General features: G+C 39.2%; 1 protein-coding gene across 1 annotated transcript in view; it reads left to right on the top strand.

Moving 5' to 3' along the window:
- The window catches only part of LOC115209530, a 158,214-nt gene that overhangs the window by 56,051 nt on the left and 78,967 nt on the right, over positions 1 to 23,196 (top strand). The window contains exons 18-24 of the mRNA XM_036501317.1: positions 2,841 to 2,952; positions 4,448 to 4,561; positions 6,154 to 6,357; positions 8,665 to 8,768; positions 11,123 to 11,213; positions 13,188 to 13,325; positions 17,367 to 17,507. Of these exons, the coding sequence (XP_036357210.1) occupies positions 2,841 to 2,952; positions 4,448 to 4,561; positions 6,154 to 6,357; positions 8,665 to 8,768; positions 11,123 to 11,213; positions 13,188 to 13,325; positions 17,367 to 17,507 (904 nt within the window). The remainder of the gene's footprint in view (positions 1 to 2,840; positions 2,953 to 4,447; positions 4,562 to 6,153; positions 6,358 to 8,664; positions 8,769 to 11,122; positions 11,214 to 13,187; positions 13,326 to 17,366; positions 17,508 to 23,196) is intronic.

Below are 23,196 nucleotides of genomic sequence, written 5' to 3' on the forward strand. Positions count from 1 at the left end.
TATATGTTTATATATGTATGTATATATATATATGTGTATGTGTGTATATCATCATCATCATCATCATCATCATTTAGCGTCCGCTTTCCATGCTAGCATGGGTTGGACGGGTCAACTGGGGTCTGTGAGGCTGGAAGGCTTCGTCAGGCCCAGTCAGATCTGGCAGTGTTTCTACGGCTGGATGCCCTTCCTAACGCCAACCACTCCGCGAGTGTAGTGGGTGTTTTTTACGTGTCACCTGCACAGGTGCCAGACAGAGCTGGCAAACGGCCACGAAGGGACGGTGCTTTTACATGTCACCGGCACGGGGGCCAACCGAGGCTGACAACGAACACGAACGGATGGTGCTTTTACGTGCCACCGACACGGGGCCAGACAGAGCTGGCAAACGGCCACGAAACGGACGGTGCTTTTACGTGTCACTGGCACGGGGGCCAGCCGAGGCTGGCAACGGACGTGAACGGATGGTGCTTTTACGTGCCACCGACACGGTTGCCAGACAGAGCTGGCAAACAGCCATGAACGGACGGTGCTTTTACGTGTCACCGGCACAGGGGCCAGCTGAGGCTGGCAACGGACACGAACGGATGGTGCTTTTACGTGCCACCGACACGGGGCCAGTCAGAGCTGGCAAACGGCCACGAACGGACAGTGCTTTTACGTGTCACCGGCACGGGGCCAGGTGAGGCTGGCAACGAACACGAACGGATGGTGCTTTTACGTGCCACCAACACGGGGGCCAGGCAGAGCTGGCAAACGGCCCGGCACGGGTGCCAGACGAGACTGACAGCGGACACGAACGGATGGGTCACTTAACCCCTGCTTTCTGATATATGATTTGATTTTGATTGTTCTCACTGGTCTTGCCGGGTCTTCTCACGCACAGCATACTTCCATAGGTCTCGGTCTCTGGTCATTTCCTTGGTGAGACCTAGAGTTCGAAGGTCGTGCTTCACCACCTCGACCCAGGTTTTCCTGGGTCTACCTCTTCCACAGGTCCCCTCAACTGCCAGGGTGTGGCACTTTTTCACACACCTATCTTCATCCATTCTCACCACATGACCATACCAGTGCAATCGTCTCTCTTGCACACAACATCTGATGCCTCTTAGGTCCAACTTTTCTCTCAAGGTACTTACTCTCTGTCAACTATGAACACTGACATTACACATCCAACGGAGCATACTAGCTTCATTTCTCGCGAGCTTACGCATGTCCTCAGCAGTCACGGCCCATGTTTCACTGCCATGTAGCATGGCTGTTCGTACACATGCATTATACAGTCTGCCTTTTACTCTGAGCGAGAGGCCTTTAGTCTATATATATATGTATAAATATATGTATGTATATATGTGCATATATATGCGCGTACATATATATGTATGTATATATATGTGTACATATATATGTATGCATATATATGTATATATATAGAATTATATGTAATATGTACACATAGACCCCAGTTGAACCGTCCAACCCATGCCAACATGGAAAGCAGACGCTAAACGATGATGATGATGATGATGATATACACACATATATACATGCATATATATATTTCTACATATACTTTTGACATGTAATACTGAAATAGTGTAAGAGATAAGTGATTGCTCTGGGCTCACATTAGGCAAGAAGTTGAAATTTTTTGGCCCATGATACTAGATGGACCCTAAGTAAGGCATGTTAAAAAATTTGAATGAAATCGGTTGTGTAGTTCTCGAATTTTAGGGATTCACACAGACAGACAGACAGACACACACACACACACACACACACACACATTCTCATCTTTATATATATATATATATATATATATATATATATATATATATAGGATTCCAGGTATTAATGCATTACAGCTGTTTCAGGCAGCTCCATTTTATCGATCAATACAAACATTACTTCAATTTGAAATAAACCTTTCTCCTTGGATGCATGCAACCCTATAGATTTGCAACATACAGGATATTCCATTATAATTTTTTAGCCAATTTTTCATCAGTACTAGGGACTAAAATGCATTGCTTCTTTTTGCTATTATTGTAGCAGAATGAATTTAGGGAAAGAATACCTAAAGCCTACTATAATTTAGAGTGGCAGAAGGAAATAATGGGGGTCAATAAAGAGGAATGTTGATATAGCTACATTCATTTTTATCCTTATCACATTCAACAGACCCAATGCAGCATTGGGTCTGCATTGATCGATTAAATTGAGCCACTTGAAACAGCTGTAATGCACTAATACCTGGACATCCTTGTTACTTATTTGCTTTTTATTCACCTAACTTTGAGCTGTGCAGACAATACTGGACAGACTTGGTGCCTCAACCTAAGTACCTAATTCGACTAAATCTTAATTATTTATATATATATATATATATATATATATGTATATGACAGGCTTCTTTCAGTTTCTGTCTACCAAATCCACTCACAAGGCTTTCCTTGGCTTGAAGCTATAGTAGAAGACACTTGCCTAAGGTGCCACGCAGTGAGACTGAATCTGGAACCATGTGATTGGGAAGCAAACTTCTTACCACACAGTCATACCTGCACCTATAAAATTGGTGAGATTTGATCTCAGATAGAAGAGGGTAGAATAAATACTGTAAAGTATTTATTCTAACTCTCTAATGATTCTGCCATTCTACCAACCATTGTATGTTGAAATTGATTTTATCTTGGGAGGGTCATTTTGCCAATAATCAACATATGCACTGATTCTGTTTTAATTTAATTTCAACATTTAGCCAATTAATTAATTGATACTTTGAGAAATATAAGTAGTAAAGGAAAACATTTTAAAGTCAAAATAAATTCTTTCTTTTACAGGCAACTGGAAGAAGATCTATTGCTTTTGGCTTCTTTCTACATTGAGAATGATAAAAGCATCAGAAGCCAATTTGTTGACGGCAAGAAATATTCTAATACTGATAGTGACACGGTCTCTAAATATTTTATGATATTTAATATGCATTAGCAAATTTGTTAATTTCATGCCATATATTTTTTAGCCTTTGTTCTCAGTTTGTATGAGTGAGAGGGTTTACAAGAACTGTACTTTTACATAGTGTCTGAGTATTTTTTTTTTACAACTGAAAGTATTTCCATAAGTTAGAAATATAGTTAAAGAGGGAAATGATAAAACATAATATGCTGACCAAAATGAAAGAGAGGACAAAAGTACATCGCTTAGTAATATTGATTTCAAGTTTTGGCATGAGGCAAGCAATTTCAGGGGAGGGGACAAGTCGATTACACCTGCCCCAGTATTCAACTGGTACTTATTTTATCAACTCTGAAAGGATGAAGGGTTAAGTTAACCCTGGCAGAATTTTAACTCAGAACATAAAGAGAGACGAAATACCACTAAGCATTTCCATGGCATGTTAATGATTCTGCCATTTTGCCACCTTACACCTCTTAGCAAAATTGCCAGAATTTTTTAAAAACCTACTATACAGTGAATATCTGGTCAGTTGTACTGCATCCAGGATGAAATCCGTCGACTTGACAATGTCCCTACATTTCTTTTTTAATCAAATAATATAGACTTTCCTGGAGAGGTTCAACAAGGATGTTTGCATTCAGGTAAATGGTACTTAGTTGAAACCTTTCAACATGGATGCTGGACTTCAGAAGAGATGTGTATTGCCACCCCACCTTTTCATATTTTTTTTTAACTGGATTGACATGTGCAGCTGTTTGTGGAAGTGATAGCACAATCAGTGGGTAAAGAATTGGTTGGTTGATATTTGCAGACAACATGGTGCTTTTTGACTCATCAGAAGATAATCTTTAGCATACACTGAATGGGTTTGCTGTCAAGTGCGGCAAAGTAGGAATGAGAATTAGTGTTGTGATGACTAAAACATTAGTCCTCTGAAGAACAACTTCCCAGTGCACTCTGCATGTTAGTGGAAGATCACTGAAGCAAATGGAGAAGTTTAAGCATCTTGGGGGCTGTATTTACAAGTGATGGGAAGCAGGAGGATGAATTGGATGCTAAAATTGCAGATGCTAGCACAGTAATGCACCACCTCCATCATTCAATCCTCAGAAGAGAAAAGGTTGATAAAAAGTCCAAACTTGCTCTCTTTAATTCAGTTTTTGTGCCTATTCTCACCTATGGTCATGATTATTGGGTAATGACCAAAAGAATATTTTATTAATACAGATGGTTGAAATGGGGTTTCACTGAAGAAGCTTTGGTGTGACATTACTTGACAGGATGCATAGCCCAGTGATCAGGGTGTCTTTCCAGATTGAGCTGTTACTTTTCCTCATAGAAAGGTCGCTTTTTCAATATTATGAACAGGTGATAAGAATGACAGAAGAATTTCGCTAAATTTAATATTATATAATTATATTATTGCTCTATTGTTTTGAAAAAAAACATTTCCTGAGAAAATTAAAAATTCTTTTTCTTTATTTATCAGTTGATACCAGAAAATTTTGATATTCCTCAATATGCTCTTATGCATATTGACAGATTTGGAATTCTCCTGGATTTATGGACTCAAGAAGCTGCCTTTCAAAATTGTAAACGAAATGTTAGTATAAATTCTTATTAATAGCATCTTATATAGACTCACAGTCCAGCTTTGTGATAAACTGTTAAACTTTTAATGTATGGGTATTAGATATTATAAGCACCAATTTGAGACAGAAAGGGAACAGGTTCAATGAAAAATATCTAAACCATATATCTATTGCTTGCTGAGCATTATTTTTCCATCCTAAATTAGCGCTTATAATGTTTAATAGCAATTCGAAATTTGATTGCAAACATAGGATACTTTGCTACATTGGACATTAAGTAGTTTATCCTACCAACTCTAATGGGCTGACAAATTATTTGTAGAGAGAAAATAGAGCAGTTAAAATAGAAGAAACAGTTGTTAACAGTTTGGGAAGATGAAATGCAGAGTGTTCTTTAGTCATGTAATTGTCTGCATTTCATCTAGGCTAACTCTTTCCCTAATTAGTTGGGCTATGACTCTCCATAACTTTCATCACCTTATCCAACAATTTGATACCTCTGTAATTATTTCTATCTAAGGCATCACCTTTGCCTTTTTAATAGTTGACTACACCAGTCATTGGGTATGACTCCTTTGGGAACCACCTGATTTACAATATGGGTGACTAGACATAACCCACACACATATATAAAGTAGTTACATGAGTTAAGTTACATGACATGAAACATAGTCTGTGACTAAAGAGGACATGCAAAGGCTTAAAAGAAATGAAGCCAGCATGTTCTGCTGGATGGGTAATGTCAGGGCACATGTACAGCAGGGTGTAAATGATTTAAGAGAAAATTGGGTACAAGTGGCATCAGTTGTAGCATACAAGAGAAAAGAGTATGCTGGTATGGTTATGTGATGCATATGGATGAAGACAACTGTATAAAGAAGTGTAATCTCTAATTGTGGAGAGAACATGTGGAAGGGGTAGACCCAGGAAGACATGGGACAAAGTAGTGAGAAAGGATCTTCAAATATTGGGCCTCATGGAGGAGATGACAAGGGACTGAGACTCCTGCCGGTTTGCTGTGCTTGGAGAAGACACGTCAAGCTAAGTAATACTATGGCCATCCATACATACAGGTGTATCTTGTACATCACTCTCATGCAAAAGTTCCTCCCTTTGAGGACTCATGGGTGCTGGTATCATGTAAAAAGCACTCATGCTGGTGCCATGTAAAAAGCATCCAGTACACTTGTGAAGTGGTTGGCATTAGGAAGGGCATCCAGCCATAGAAGCTATGCTAAAATAGACAATTGGAACCAGGACAGCACAGCTCCCCAGCCAGTCAGTTCCTGTCAAGCCATCCAGCTCATGCCAGCATGGAAAGCAAATATTATGTGATGATGATGATTCTCTTGAAGGATCAGCTGATGTTCATGTATTTTACCAAATAAATCTTAAATACTTTGCTCATAGTGATAAAATTCTCTTGATTATTTAACCTGGATTTTAATTTCAGTGTCTAATTTTGTGAGCTAGCCTTTTAATGTACTAAAGTTGTGGCTTTATTAAATATTTATTTTCTTATTAATTATGTGATAAATATATGACTCATAAATGTAATTATGTATGTTTTACATATTAAATTCACTTCCATATATTTTTGCAGTTGATTAGGTGTTATTTTGAAGCCTACTGCAATGTCTTTGATCGAGATGAGAAGCGACTTCTTGCTCAGACAATTACCAATATTATGTTTCAAAGACCACGTTACATGTTTAAACGATGTGACTATTTCATCCAAATTTACTACTCTGAGTGTGTAAATCTTCAGCTCCATATAGATCTTGTTCAAGCAATTCTTAACCAGCAAGTAAGTTTCTCAAAAGAAATAATTTTTTGCAAAAAAAAAGGGATTTATTTATGTATATGATTGTTTTCCTAAAAAAAATATTGAATTTTGTTATGGATGTAATGGTTTTTGTAATTCTTTGAGTTTTAACAAACAGACCTTATCAAAGACCTTACATACAAGATTATTCTGTGGTTAGTCTTGGTACTTGGTTGTGTATCACAAAGCCCAGTACAACAAGCAAATTAGAGTTCAGTCTAGTCTAGTATACAACATCTTTATCTTCTATCTTTTATCGTTTACTTGTTCCAATCATTAGACTGCAGCCATGCTGGGGCACTGCCTTGAAGAATTTTTAGCTGAACGAATTGACCCCTGTTCTTATTGTTTTTAAGCTTGGTACTTATTCTAATGTCCAGAAATTATTTCATTTTTGCTGTAACAGCAAAGTATTGCAGCCAAACTTATGGCACCAGGTGGAAGTTCATTGTTATTAACAATGGACTTGTTATTAATATTGTTATTACTAGGCTGGCGAATTAGCAGAATCATTAGCATAGCATGCCAGACAAAATGCTTAGTGGTATTTCTTCTGGCTTTATGTTCTGATTTCAAATTCCACCAAGGTTGCCTTCACCTTTCATCCTTTTGGGATCAATAAAATAAGTACTATTTGAGCTCTGGGGTAGATGTAATCAACTAGTCTCTCCCACAAAACTTCAGGCCTTGTGCCTATAGTAGAAATAATAATTATTTTTAGTATTATTGTTATTATCAAAGTTCATTGCATCATCAAGCAATATCATTGTCATATCATACTAAGTTTATCCAAGTAAAACTGTAGTTGTGGGCAGTCTTTCACATTCAGCAACTTTATTCAACTGAATAGCCAAACCCTGGCATTGAACAACTGGTAATCACCTTAAATAATCTTCACCAATACGTAAAGCACATGCAATACTCCAACAATATTAGCATAACAATGACATCACAGAAACCTGAATCATTAATTCTCTGCAATATACAGTATTCTGTTGATCTTTTATCTTTAACTTGTTTCAATCACTTGACTGTGGCCATGCTGAGGCATCGCCTTGAAGGGTTTTAGTCAAACAAATTAGACCCTAGGACTTATTTTTTTGAAGCCTAGTATTTATTCTATTGTTCTCTTTTGCCAAACCACTAAGTTATAGAGGTTGTAAACACACTACCACCAATTGTCAAGCAGTGGTGATGGACAAATGCAGACATGCATGTGCACACATGCACACACACAGTCTCTCTCACACACACACACACACACACACACACAACAGTCTTCATTTAGTTTCTGTCTACCAAATCCGCTCACAAGGTTTTGGTCAGCCCAAGGCTATACTAGAAGACACTTGCCCAAGGTGCCATTCAATGGGACTGAGCCTGGAATCATGTGATTGAGAAACAAGCTTTTTACCACACAGCCACGCCTGCACCTGAATCAAATCTTTCTAATGAAAGCCACTATTAGTTTCCTCAAATTCTAATAATTATCTTTAGTTATGGCTTCAATTTTTTTTCCCTGAATTCCTATGGATTTTTCTTGACTGGTTAACCCTTTAGCATTTCAATTACTCTGTCAAATGTAATGTTTTATTTTCTTTTTACTTGTTTCAGCCATTAGTCTGGCCATACTGGGGCATGTTTTGAATTAATTATGCACTATTTCATAGCTTTGAGATTTCAATGATGGAATTCTTTATTTTTAGAATTATGTTGTTGGCTAGGTGCGGAATGTCAGATGTTGCTGGTTTGAACATAAAACAAGTAGAATATATGCATCAGATAAAAGGGTAAAGACCCATTTGGTCATGAATGACCATAGGATTGTACTTAGAAAGTTCCCTTCCAAAGCACAAATCCAAGCAGATTTGTTTATGGAAGACCAGCAGTTGCCCATACATACCAGCCTTCACTCTCCATGCCACTGATGTTGTCCAAGGGAAAGACAAAGGCTAAATCAGCTTGGCAGCAGTGATGTTGCAACTCATTTCTACAGCTGACTGAACTGGAGCAACATGAAATAGAGTATCTTGCTCAAGAACACAACACACAACCTGGTCTGAGAATCGAACTCACTACCTCATGATTGAGCCCAACACTTTACCACTGAGCCATGCACCTTCATATGCACCAGATATGGCCAGTTTAGATGCTAAAAGGTTAAGCATCAATTGATTAAATTTTGAAAATTTGACAATTATTGATTATCCAGTTTAATGTAAAATTTACTGCCACTTCAAATTTTAGTTTAATGCTTCTGTAACTCCTTTTATACCTTTCAATTTCTAGATTGAAGATGATAGAGAATATATTCAAAAATGTTGTCGAACACGATCAAATGGCATGCCACATCCTATTAATGAACAAACATTAATTAAAATTCACACCAACAAGTAAGTCTTCACCAACATTGTGACACAAAACATTAATTGGTATATGTTGTTTAACAGTGAAATGACCTTTAATATACCTGTTAATTTTCTCCACCATTCTCATACTTAAATTACCTCCTTTTTTTTTCCTACTTGATATTGGTTTCAAATTTTGGCATAAGGCCAGCATGTTCAAGGGAGGGGGTAAGTTGATTACTACGACCCCGGTGTTCAACTGGTACTTCTTTTATCAACCCTGAAAGGATGAAAGGCAAAGTCAATCTTGGTGGAATTTGAAGTTAGAACATAAAAACAGACAAAATTCTGCTAAGCATTTTGCCTGCCATGCTAATGATTCTGCTAGCTCACCACCTTGAGGCAGGTAGAATATTGCTAGCATTAATGTTTGAAGAAATTTTGTTATTATTCTCTTTTTCATCCTTATTACTCGGCAACTAGTATGCGGTAGTATCAAAAACTTCCCAGACTTTAGGGTTACAGGGTAAGTCGGTTACATCGACCCCAGTACCTAACTGGTACTTATTTTATCAACCCTGAAAGAATGAAAGGCAAAGTTGATCTTAACAGAATTTGAACTCAGAACATATGTGGATGAAATGCCACTAAGCATCTTGCCCAGTGTGCTAATGATTCTGCCAGTTCACTACCCTTTTCCATCTTAATATTGAAGTCAAATCATTCCTAGCATATTACTGCCATTGGAGCACCTGCATATTTTTTATCACTCTTTCCCCACCTCTCTCTCTGTCATGGGCTTTTAGGCCCTTACCTGCCTGGTATAGACTTTAGCATTGGTATATCTTCCATTCAAGTATTTGCTTGGGTTTTATATTTCTGGTGGTGCCCATACCCTCCCTAGGGTGTGGTGCTTCTGGCTCTCAAGAATCTCATCCCCTTTTGGGAGGTTTTGTTTTTTAATTTTGCTGGATGCCTACACACCCTTCTCATGGGGCAAGTCCAGTAAGGCTTAGTTGCTGATTACTCAACCATGAGCATGTAATACTGGACTACATACTAGTAGTAGGCACCTCTAACAGTTTGTGATAGAATTGAATTAGTTTTAGTGTCAGACACCTGACAATAAAATTAAGGTCTGTGCTCACAATATCTAGATTTTGCAAGTGGTCATCCACCTAAATACTAACTAGGATTGCTATTACTTAACTTTGGCAATCAAATGAGAACTGACATTTCCAACATGATATAGATGTGAACAAAATTGATGAAATAATAAAGTATCAATATCATTATTTTTTTTTTCTTGGTTTGGACTAGAGGGAAAAGGTGTGCCCCTCTAAAATCAGTGAGATTGCTGTCATTAGAATTACTCTTGAACAATTACTAGTTGATAACGATGAAAAAAAAAACAAAAAAAAACGTGTAAAGTGAAGGAATTCTAGAACACTAAATGTTCTGGGAAGGAAGGAAGGACTAAACATAGTGGGTAGGTCAGGGTTGGTGGGGTGGGGGTCAACACAATATAGATGATGAGGAGGAGAGATGAGTAAGGGCTTGAATGGAGGTGGCACAAGACCAGCCAACTGCAGTAGAATTGGCAAAAAGAGAGAGAGAGGATGTGGCACATCTGTTGGCAAGAATTCAAAATGTATTTGTGAGTAGATTCATGCCAAAGATTGGCCTTTCTTTATATGCAGTCTTGGGATATCTGTGTTTGTAGTAGCAGCACTGTTCTAGATGTCGTAGCAGTACTCCATTTTGGGTCCCACCTCAGAAGATTAGTAGCTATTGGAGGCTGAAGTATTTTCTGACTCTGAAGTGAAAAGCCAGTCTTTATGATGCAATCTATCCTTTTTTAGATTGTGTAGTTATGCAAAATTATTGATGGTTACATTTCAGGATGACCAATTAGTGAATCATTAAAAGAAAGTTAACCATTAAAAAAAGATGTTATAATAATTGTAGGTTAGGTTTTTCTAAGAAAATAGAAAATTCCAACACCTGTTTCATAGATTAAACCACTTCTGTTAACTTACACACTACCTCTACATCAGTTAACATGCTGCAAAAAGAAAAGAGTAATTATGGCTGAAGAGGAACTATATGAAAAAGATTTATTTCTGAATAATTTTGGTGAAAGAAAAGACAATATATATTCAACATGTTTGAACATGATTGAAGTACCCAAAAACAATAGTTAAAAAGCAAGAAATGTTTTAATCAAGTTAAATTTATTATAATTTTACAAAAATAATGAGTTATGAAAATAATGAAAACATTTGCTATTTTAACCTTTTTTAAAAATTATATTTAAAATTAAATTTCTTTTAACAAGAACTGATTTTATTTCAAGCACAATAAAAAAAATTGAGTCAAAACTTAATTTCTTTTTTTAGGTCTGCTCTTCTTCCTCTGTATTTGCTAGAATTTCATCCATTTCTTGCTTTAGCTGCTCAGATTCCAAGAACCCTGAACTATTTAATGCAAGTAAGCTAAATTTGTTTTAATGTAAATTCTATAAGTGACATTTATTGCAAAGCTATGGATTAATAAAAATGATAAATGTAACTAAGAAGATAAAGCATCATCTTCTTGGCTGACATGTTGGGAGTTTGTATCTTATTAATATTGTTGTAATGCAATAAAGATCAAGATGAAGAGACTGATCAATTTTCAATCCAATAGATTTGAAGTGAACCAAGGAGCTATCAGGTTCTCAAATACAAAATTTATTTCATTGCTTAAAGATATAATGACATAAGGGAAATAACTCAAAGGACCAATGGAATGGATTTGGATAATTAAGTTAATGACTGATGTACTGTATACTATGCAAAAAGATTCTCAATTCATTGAAATTCACTTCTTAACAGCCAACAAAAACTAGCTGACATTTTTTTTTATGGAAAAATTAATTGAAAGTATGTCCCTTCTTAGAATGTTAACAATTGCAGCTAAACCTTTGTTTTCTTTCACCAAGAGGAAGGATAGTTTTGTGGGACTTTATGGAAAACTTTGGATTGTAGTGATTGCCCATAGAACATCATTAGCAAACTCTCTCCATATCATTTCAAGAAAGATATTTATGATACACTTGACCATATATAGTCAAATGTGAAATAACTTCAATGTTGTTGGAAATCAGTATAAAAATTAGTAAAACATTACCAATTAAAAGGAGCAGTTTTGTCATAGAGTAACTGGTAGAGTTAATAATAACATTAAAGATATTGATATTATTTTAGAGATAGCATATGAAGTTTAGGAAGTTGTTGAGTGTGTCGAGTCATAGGTTTTATGGTAGATTAGCTGTTGATGATTTGTTGGAGATGATAGATACTTAAGCTTCAATCAACAGGTAGTTGTTTGGAGGAAAATAAAAGAAGTGAATTAACTCTAATGTTTACAAATATAATGGTTCCAAAAAAGATGGAAGGAAACTTTAGTTTGGGGCTCCATTGCTTATGATGACAAGGGTTCCAGTTGATCCAATCAATGGAACAGCCTGCCTGTGAAATTAATGTGCATGTGGCGGAGCACTCCACAAACATGCATACCCTTAATATAGTTCTCAGGGAGATTCAGCGTGATAGAGAATGTGACAAGGCTGGCCCTTTGAAATACATTTTTGTTAGCTGAGTGGACTAGAGCAACATCAAATAAAGTCTCTTGCACAAGGACACAATGCATTGCTAGGAATTGAACTCATGACCTTATGATTGTGAGCCGAATAACCTAACCACTAAGCCATGCGCCTTCACAAACTTACAAGAAGTAAGAAGGTTGCTATTGTTTAGTCATAGGTTAGACCTGATGGGGGAGACCTATTATCAAAGACATCTCAGCTATGACCATTTCATTTTTTCTCTCTTTTTTGAGATAATGTGTATTCAGGACCACATTATCCAAACTGTTCTTTTTTTAAGATGGTTAGAATAAAAGGGATACTTTGGCAGGTATTTCTAACATATTAAGTGGCCATGTAGAGGCAACATGAGTTGAGGCAGAAGCTGAGATGAGTGCAGTAAAGTTGCTTTGAAGTTATGGTACATGAAGAAGTTGCTTGCAAAAGGCAGAGTTAGGCAATGGTTTTGAATGACCCTGGTTTTAATACCAAAGCCAACTTCTTGGATTGTTTTCTCTCCTTCCTGCTTTCCTTTCCAAAAGTAAGCATAACCAGAACTTGTCTCTTAAAGTTTTCTTTCTCTTGTGCCCTGTTTCATGTAAGGAAGTAATATTGATGTTGAAACTCAAGAATTCTTTCAAGGCAAGTGTTGTTTATATCAAGATGTGTTCTTATGTTCCATATTTTGAAGATCCATGAAAGCATTTGATTTTTAGTTATTTTCTTGGGCCTTCCTTGTTCAGGATGATCATGAGAGAATCGTGCATATGTATATGTGTATTAAATGATTTTGTGAAAAATTTTGATAATTATTTTACTTTTTTTTTTTTTTTAAGGAACTTTGTTACAAGATCATGCCCAACAACAATGGAAAGCTAATAGCTGTGGAAAAACTGATGTTGGAAATAGCCTTATCAGAATGGAATTCTATGCAGAAAATAGGGCTTTCATACCGTCATCAAGACCAGAAACATGTATTCATTTGTTTTGAAATAAGGCTACATTTTAATTATTCCATTTTGTATGCTATCATATGATATGTGTGTGTGTGTCTGTGTGTTTGTGTGTACATGTGTGTGTGTGTGTGTTAAGGCGCATGGCTCAGTGGTTAGAATATCGAGCTTATGATCGTGAGGTTGTGAGTTTGATTCCTGGACTGGACTGCATGTTGTGTTCTTGAGCAAGACACTTTATTTCACGTTGCTCCAGTTAACTCAGCTGTAGAAATGAGTTGCAACATCACTGGTGCCAAGCTGTATCGGCCTTTTGCCTTTGCCTTTCCCTTGGATAACATCAGGGGTGTGGAGAGGGGAGGCTGGTATGCATGGGTGACTGCTGGCCTTCCACAAACAATCTTGCCTTGACTTGTGCCTCAGAGGGCAACTTTCTAAATGTAATCCCATGGTCATTCATGACTGAAGTGGGTTTCCATATAAACTTAGATAAACTTAGATATGTTTCGACCAAAGATTGGTCCAGGCCATGTCTAACTTAATAGCACCACCTGATAGGATTATTATATATATATATATATATATATATATATATATATATATATATATATATATATGTGTGTGTGTATGTATGTATGTGTGTATATATATATATATATATATATATACACACACCACACACACACACACATATATACACACACACACACACACACACACACACACATATATATATGTATATTAAAAACAAACTTAAGTTCCTTTCACGCACATTTACTATCGCCATTTATTCATTTATCAAATTTTGTCACATAGTCACTTATTTCTCTAATTTTGACACAGATTAGCTGACTGAAATTTCTAAGATTTTTCACTTCTATTTCACTGTTATCAGCATTTGCTGTTTCATTAAATTATGTTACCCAAAATTCCAAAAGAATATTTTTCTCCTTCGTGTTCTATCCTTGACCAGCCTAACTCTGCCTCCCCTCTCTCTCTCTCCCTCCCTCTCTCTCTCTCTGTTTCGATAGCCACTTCCTCCTCCTCCATTACTCCACCCTATACAAACTCGCTCACTTGGATTCCACTACTTCATTTTAATAACTCTGCCAAAAGAAATCAAATCCAGGAGATATTCTTCTCTAATTTTGCAGTACTGGAAATCCCTATCCTCTGACATCTTTTGGTTGTCTTCCACGAACACTTCTGAAGGCTTAATGCCATCCCCACCCCTACTTATGGTTTATCTCCTATGTAAGGTAGTGATCATGTAGCGCATAAAAATGATGGTGTATTGTATGCAGGTTAAAGGATATTGTTTGTTTATGAATTCTGCCGAATGCAAGCTTTCTTTTCAGGTACATGACGCTGCTGTCCCTATCCCAGGGTCTCATGGGCCCACACCTCCCACACACTCAACGTAGGCACACTGAAAGGTAGGTCTGGTGAGGTTGTTGAGATACTTGAATGGAGACGTGTTGAGTTGTGCTGCATCCAAGATGTAAGGTGGAGAGAAGGTTCTGCTAGGTTCCTCACAGGCAAAGAACAAGATTTTCTGGGCAGGGAACACTGACAGGAGTATACTTCTTGCAGAGAAATGGGTTGATAAGGTAATCGAGGTAGTCAGGGTCTGCAATAGAATATTTAGGATTAGATTAGGGCTACATCATGGGTTAGCAACCATTATCTCAGCCTATGCCCCTCAACCAGGGCTACCTGATGGACAGAAAGACCGATTTTATGACACCCTCTTGCTGACTAACTCGTTGACAAATGAAGGGACCTTCAGTTTGTGGCAGGTGACTTCAATGGACATGTTGGACATGCAGGGGGCTTCCATGGCGTACGTGGAGGTTATGGTTTTGGTTCCCGCAATGAGGAAGGAACCAGGCTGCTGGAGTTCTGTGATGCAAATGATCTTATGGTTTGCAATACTAACTTCAGGAAACCTACCAGTCACCTAGTCACCTACTGATCTAGTAGACACACTAGCCAAATTGACTACATCCTTGCCAGAAAAAGAGAAAGCTGGCTGCTTATAAATGCTAAAAACCTTCCCAGGCAAAGAATGTACCCCAAAACATAGACTAGTAGTTAGCGACTTCAGGATCAGGGCTAAATGGATGCTCAGAAAATGACCAGCATGGAGGAGAAGGGTCTGGAAGCTTAAAGATCCTGTGAATGGACAGAGATTTAGAGACATTACTTAAAGCTTTTGACAAAATAGAGGGGGATATAGCATCACATGATGTGGAAGACAACTGGAGGTTTCTACGGGACAACCTACTGAGGGCCACTGACCAGATCTGTGGATGGTGCAAATTCCCCTCTCAACACAAGATAACGTGGTGGTGGAACAATGTTGTTGACAGCATGTAAAAGTTCCCTAATGAGTGAAGTAAAAACCTTCATTTTGAATTTCAATCTGATCAGCTGATAAATTTTTGCTCACATTTTGGTGGGTGCCACTTGTAGCAGGTCTTTCAGGGATGTTCTTTCACTTTTGTGCATGGCCCATTGCCTTATTACTCTAAGCTTGCCAAAGCATACTCAGTGTTTCCAGAGAAAACTTCCCAAGTTTAACACAAAATTTCATGTTTGCTCTTTGTTCTTGTTCATGACAAATTCACAGACTACAGCATATACATGATCACAAAACACAAATTTCACAACTTGTGAAGTGAACACAGTGATGTCACTTGGCACACTGCTTCATGGATGTCACTGCTAGTTCTCGCTGCACATGCAACTGTGTGCTGCCATCTGTTGGCATGCTACAGAACTAAACCAGGAACTTTTTGATGCGACCTCATGCAGCTGGATAGCCTTCTTGTTCTCATCATTCGCTTACTTCCAAGCAAGTCGATATCTCCATAACCAGACATATTTTCAGGGTAGATAGGAAATGAATGATACTCTTTTGTTATGACAGTGATGCTCATTTACAACTATCATTTGATGCCAAGTAAAGAAGCACAACACACATGTGAATTCACAAACACACTCATCGATTAGTTAAATCTAATCTATCACCTAGTTTAACTTAACAGTTTGGTAAAAAGACATTGATAGAATAAGAAGTAAGCTTAACAAAAAATAGGTACTGGAATTGATTCATTTATCTAAATATTTTTCAAGATGGTGCTCCAGCATGGCCACAGTCTAATAACCGAAACAAGTAAAAAGTAAAAGGTGTATCCACACTCTCCAAATGCTCACTTGCACATGCACACACATGCATGCATGCACACGCACACATTCTTTCTCTCTCATGATGATGATGATGATGATGGACTCTCCTATTGTAGATGATAGATGAGGGTTCCATAATTTCATGCTGAACAACTTTCACAGATTTCTTACTTATAGTAATCAAATGTTAGTGCTGTACATTAGCTCACTCCCTCAATCAAATTAACATTATCTGTTGGGATGCACAATGTGCCACACATCAGATGTTGAAGTGATTGCAGAGCAACTTCAGTTGAAGTGTTTTTACTCAAGAACACAATGCACTACCCACTCAGGGCATTGAGATCATGATCTCATAATCATAAGTACAACTCCCTAACCACAAGGCTGTGTGCCCTCACAAATGCATGTGTTGGTGTGTTTACATGCCTGTAATTTAGCGGTTCAGCAAAAGAGACCAACAGAATCAGTACCAGACTTAAAAAGAAAATAAATACTGGAGCCAATTAGTCTGACTAAAATATTCCTCAAGGCAGTGCCCCAGCATAGCCACAGTCTAAAGACTGAAACGAGTAAAACATAAAAGATAAAAGATATATACACACATACTTATATACATACATTTATATATATCTGTATGTTTATATATATAAACTAAGAAAGATACCATGCATTACTTGGGTAAAAATGAGGGCCCTGTTAAGGGGGTTTCTTTTCATCTTGTATTCTCTTGTTTCTTTCTTTGACTTACTGGTTGACTCACTTCTTTGACACCCATTTCAAAATTTTGTTTGGTTGTTTAATGTTACTACTTGCTACCATTGAATGTTTCTTGAAATATTCCTATCATAATTGCTCTATTTATTATAGGTATTCTTTGATAGTTATATTGAAGACCCTCTGTTGATGAGTGAGTTAGTGTGCAAAAATATTGCTGCAACTGAACAGACTGAAAAAAGCCATGCAGACAAACAAATTGACAGCATCGATGAAATAAGACACATGCTTGAGGTATATACCATCATATATTTCTATTCCAAATAATATTTTTACTCACCTACTACAGTTTTATGTTGGAAACGTCTTTGTTTAGAGAATAACTCATTCATAGTTGCTTCAATAAATATGAAACCTCTATTTCATAAGTCTGAAGATACAGAAATGGAAAGTTTTAGTTTTTAAACTTTTCAAGAAAATTAACAACAAAGGTCAAGTTGTTCACACTGGAAATTAAATGGTGTTATGGTCTCTGTTTACTAATAACATACTTCTGTGTTATGATTTCCACTTTTGTGACTAATAAAAATACATGTTTTGTAGTTTATCTCTTGGCTCATAGAAAGTATTTATTTGGAGCTGGGCTTTGTGAATTGACTCTGAGAAATCCAAAATACTGATCTAATCAGGAGAATCTGTTTCATGGATACAATGATGGCCTGGTATTATTTGTAAAATAGCTAGCCTGTGCACCAGTAACTGAAAATATAAATATCCCTCAAGTAATAATGTCTCTGTGATGGAGTTTCATAAACTAGCCAAATATAAAAATTGAGAAATAGTTGTGATGTAAAGGAAGAAGACGGAAGCAAAGAGAGAATTATGGTAGTCTTACCTGTCGGTCAGGAAAAGGGTCGCTTTCAACATCCACATGCTCTGTCTCGACCTGCAAGATTCACATTGAGTGAATCTTGCAGATCCACATGCACTATCCATTGTTGTACAATCTAACATGTCTGCTCTGATGCGCTGTTCACCGCCAACTGACTCCTCGTGCCTTGCTGACCCTGCATGCCCACCGTGGCCCTTCTGGTGGGACCCACAGGCCCCACTACCAACAGGACATGCCTACTTCCTCACTTCCAATCCTTCTCTACAACACAGCCTGGCTCATAACACCACACGCCCCTCTGATCTGAAGATCATTCAACCAACCTGCCACAGCCTCTCCTCAACCCTGACCACACACCTTAACTTGTCTCGTAATCAGCAAACAAGTGAGGAAGGCACCGCTCCCTCTGTGACTGCCGTGGTGCTTCAGGACTGGCCTCGTTCTTGGCATGTTGCTGTCGGCTTTGTCTCCTTGTCCATTACTGTTGACTCCATCCTCCATTGCAGTGATGATCCTGTGCACATCCAAAACATGTTGTGGCATGCTGTCTACAGACACATTGTTCCTCAAATTTACAGAGGTTGTTGCCCTCTTTCCCCACTGTGATGTGCACTGCGCATTTGGGGGTTTAACCCAGACTTCTTCCCCAATCTGAACAAAGGCATGCTCTTTCTCTTCTGCAGGATGTGGTGATGCGGTATATTGATATCCCCACTTGTACTCCTCAGCCTGTCCCATACTGGGCAACATATTATACCAAAAACGACCTCGACCAGTGAGATGTGGCCCCTCTCTGCTATGGTCATGATGGTACGATGATGCCTCTCCACAACCTCTTTCCCACTTGGCCAGTATGCCGCCCTGAAGAAACAGCTGACATGTCACTTGTCAAGTATTTCCTCCAGCACCTTCGACCAAAATGCAGTGCCATTGTCTATAAGCAGCTCATCCATGGGGCATCATTCTAGGAATATCTCATTCAGTATTCTTGTAATTTCCTCCATGGTCCCCATCTTCATCTCCCTCCATATAGCCAACTGCCCTGGTCTGCAGTCAACCATATACACACATACTTATATACATACATTTATATATATCTGTATGTTTATATATATAAACTAAGAAAGATACCATGCATTACTTGGGTAAAAATGAGGGCCCTGTTAAGGGGGTTTCTTTTCATCTTGTATTCTCTTGTTTCTTTCTTTGACTTACTGGTTGACTCACTTCTTTGACACCCATTTCAAAATTTTGTTTGAAATGGGTGTCAAAGAAGTGTCCCCTGCCGGTAGTGCACCACATCCGCTGCTAGTCATTTCCAGTTGTGTTCAACTGGAATGATTCCTGCCTCATGCACACCTGGAGTGGGGTCAATGGACTAGCACCTGTTGCAGCTCCCAACTACTCTTTGCACACTCTGGTCATGTCAGAGTCAACTTTCTTGGCTAGGAACAGGGTTCTGTCTACCCCCATGTGATGCATGGTATGCGGTCTCTTCAGCTCTGAGTCATTCAGTCAACACACTGCAGCCACTCCTTGCTCCAGATCCTCTGGCACCTGCAACCATGCTTTCTTTACTCTGGTTAGGACATCTGCTCTATTCCTCTCAGAGGGCACAAAAACCACACTCAGCCTTGGATCAAACTCAGTAGCTAGCTCGTCCAGAATTTCCAAACGGCGTTTTATCAGCATCTCTGTGCTCCCTTTGGTTCACACCCTCTGCTTGCCAGTAACCACTTATCCCACCCATCTAAGTACAGTGGCCGAATTGGTTTGGATCTTGATGGTATGCAGCCCCCACCTCAGGATCAGGTTCAGCCCCTTCAATACAGCATCCAGTTCTGCCGCATTGATGTGGTTGCAGTCGTCCTTCTTCCTAAATCAGGCCACATCCTCCACCACGACACCTCAAATTTCCAGGACAACTTCCATTGCTTTGCTGCTGGCATCACACCACATGATCCTATTCTTCAATTTGGGCACATACCTGTTTCCTCTTACTGGGTCCTCCACAGTCACTCTCTCCAAGACTTTTTTCATCATGGTGGTTGTCTTTTCACCCACGTTATCACTCCACCTCACTCCTTCAGCTCACCTCTTAATGAAGCTGCATGCTGTCCAGAGATATCCTGCAATTGGGTAATATCCCAGCAGCTTCCCAGACACAAAACAGTTCTTGCCTACTTCTCTTGGAGCCCAGTTCTGAGATCTCATTCCCTCTCCAAAACACCAATGTGCCAGCCTTGTCTCTCTGTAGCTTGAGTCCCAGTGCAGCTCCTCCTTCCATCGCCTCCGGCAGTTTGGCAGTTAGCCCAAAACTCTTTAGGTGGCTTATGACCTCCTTTGCTGACACTATGCTCTTGTCCACCAGGATGTCATCAATATTGGAATTGGTGGCTCTTTTCACTTTGTTGGCCTTTCCCAGGATGGTTTTGAGAATCGTCGCCATAATCTTCGTTACCAAATTTAGCCCAAATCCCAACCTGGTCAGGCAGTATGTCTGTCCCTTATACCTTACTAGCTGATATCTCCACAGTCTCTCAGCCACATGCAGCTGCAGGTATGCCGACTTCAAATCGACGATTGTGGAGGCCCCTGTCATCTGCCTCCACTCTCTCAAGGTTTCACTGCAAATGTCCATTGCTTTGCTGCCCATATGGCACAATATGTGGTTATTCAGCTCTCAGAAATCCAATACAGGCCTGACTTTATACTTCGTTGGCTGCACCACTGCCATCAGTGGTAGCATTTCACTCTCCACTTCCTCCTTCCAAGGAATCAGAATACCTTCCTTGATCCACTGGTCCACCTCTCCCTCGAACTCACTTCTATCATCCCCTTTCAGGTTATGCTGGTAGCAGCCTATTGTGTTTTTCAATGTCAGAGGATCTCCCTTCTAGTGCCATTCCACTGTTCACTGCCAGCCATCAAACACTGCTTGAAAATCTTTGTCTGTGAGGGTGTGTGCAGCATATATTTTCTTTGCAACTCACATCACTTTCCTGTCGCTGACTCACAGTGCATAGCATCCCCACATCACCAAACACTACACCAGCTTCATTGACCATGATACTTCCCAAATGGACGATGGTATCCATCCCCATCACCACATCGATTCCGTCCACTATGCAGTCGATCACAATCACACACAACCTCGATCTTGTTCCTCATACCACCATCTCCACATTGCTACTTCCTCTGCATTCAATTTCCATATCGTCAACAGCCCTTACACTACTCAATCCACTCCATTCTTCTACCACCTCCAGAGTCATTTGGGTTGTTGAACAGCTCGTGTCCACGAGGGCTCGTGACAACTTTCCATTCACCATGACTTCTACAACTGACAACGACTGTATATGCACCTCTATTCTTTTGATGGGACAACTAACAATGCAGTAGTCTCCCTTCCCCTGCATGCATTCACTAGTGATGTGGCCTATTTGTCTGCATCGATAGCAAATTACGCCAGGCCTGGGTTCCTTGCAGTCTTTCACCATGTGTGAACCCTGACACCGAAAACACTGCCCTTTGAAGGGTTGCACACATTCCTTGTTTGACCCCTCTCCGCTGCTCTTTGTTTGACCCCTCTCCGCTGCTCTTTGTTTGACCCCTCTCCGCTGCTCTTTGTTTGACCCCTTCTTGTTGTTGCAGTCTCTGCTAAAGGTGTCATCCTGCAACATGAGATGATGGTTCTGGCCTGAGATATTACCTCTCCCATCGCCATGGAGTGAATATTTGGCAGCTTTTGCAGTTCGACTGACACATGGTCAGGAAATCCTGTCACAAAGGCTAACTTAACAGTTTGTTCCAACGCATCATCTCTATATCCCACAAGTCTAGCCAATCTCCTGATTTCGTTGGCAAACACATCAACCCGTTCACCCATCCACTTCGCTTTCTCCAGTCGATCATATGCCATAAATGGCCCTTCTGTGAAAGCCTCCATCAGCCAGCCTTCTGTTTTTTCTGTGCTCAACTGGTCCTTCTCTTCCATTTCCAGGTATAGCGCCAACGCTGATCTATCAAGGTACAATGGTAGGAAACTCGCTAGGTCATCTATACCTTGAAGTCTTGCTACCAACTTAATTTTTTGCAGCCAAGTGGTGACATCTCCCTCGCCACAAAAATGGCCTAACTGTCTCATTCGAAACATGGACGATACCCATCATTTTTTTTTTTTTGAGCCGAAATAACTTGTGATGTGAAGGAAGAAGAAGAAGATGGAAGCAAAGAGAGACTTGTGGTAGTCTTACCTGTCAGTCCGGAAAAGGGTCGCTTTCAACTTCCATGTGTTCTGTCTTGATCTGCAACATTTACTCAACGTCTATGTGTGCTATCCATCGCTGTACAGTCTAACACGTCTGCTCTGATGTACTGTTTGCTGCCGACTCCACACACCTCGCTGACCCTGCATGCCCACCGTGGCCCTTCTGGTGGGACCCACGGGTCTCACTTCCGACAGGATATGCCTACTCCCTCACTTCCAATCCTTCCCTACAGCACAGCCTGGCTCATAACACTACAATAGTGTTATCAAAACTATGGCATATGAAGACTTAAGTGACTGTAGATGCGATCAGTTCATTCAGGTTGCTATAAAAGCTTATAACTTCAAGCCATACAAAATATAAAAGAAAATTCTTACCAGCACTGTTCACATCCTTCAATGTGCTTTCTACTCTAGGCACAAGGCCCAAAATTTTTGTAGAGGTTGGGGGCCAGTCAATTAGATTGACCCCAGTATGCAACTGGTACTAAATTTATCAAACCCTGAAAGGATGGAAGGCAAAGTCGACCCTGGCAGGATTTGAACTTAGAACATAAAGACAGACAAAATACCACTATGCATTTCACGTGGCATGCTAATGTTTCTGCCAGCTCGCTGCCTTTGACTCAAAACTATATTGTAGCATGTAACCTGTTGAATGTTACATTTTTGTACCTTTACCGTGTCAAATTATTTTTTTGCAAATATAATGTATGATATTCTTGTTATAGTTTCACTTGTCCTCTGTCTCTGTACAATGGCTATAAATGAAATTATAACAAACTAGTGGGTCCTGTGAATATTTCATGGAATTAGTGATA

Source organism: Octopus sinensis, linkage group LG3 (assembly GCF_006345805.1).
Source record: "Octopus sinensis linkage group LG3, ASM634580v1, whole genome shotgun sequence".
Classification (NCBI taxonomy): Eukaryota; Metazoa; Mollusca; class Cephalopoda; order Octopoda; family Octopodidae; genus Octopus; species Octopus sinensis.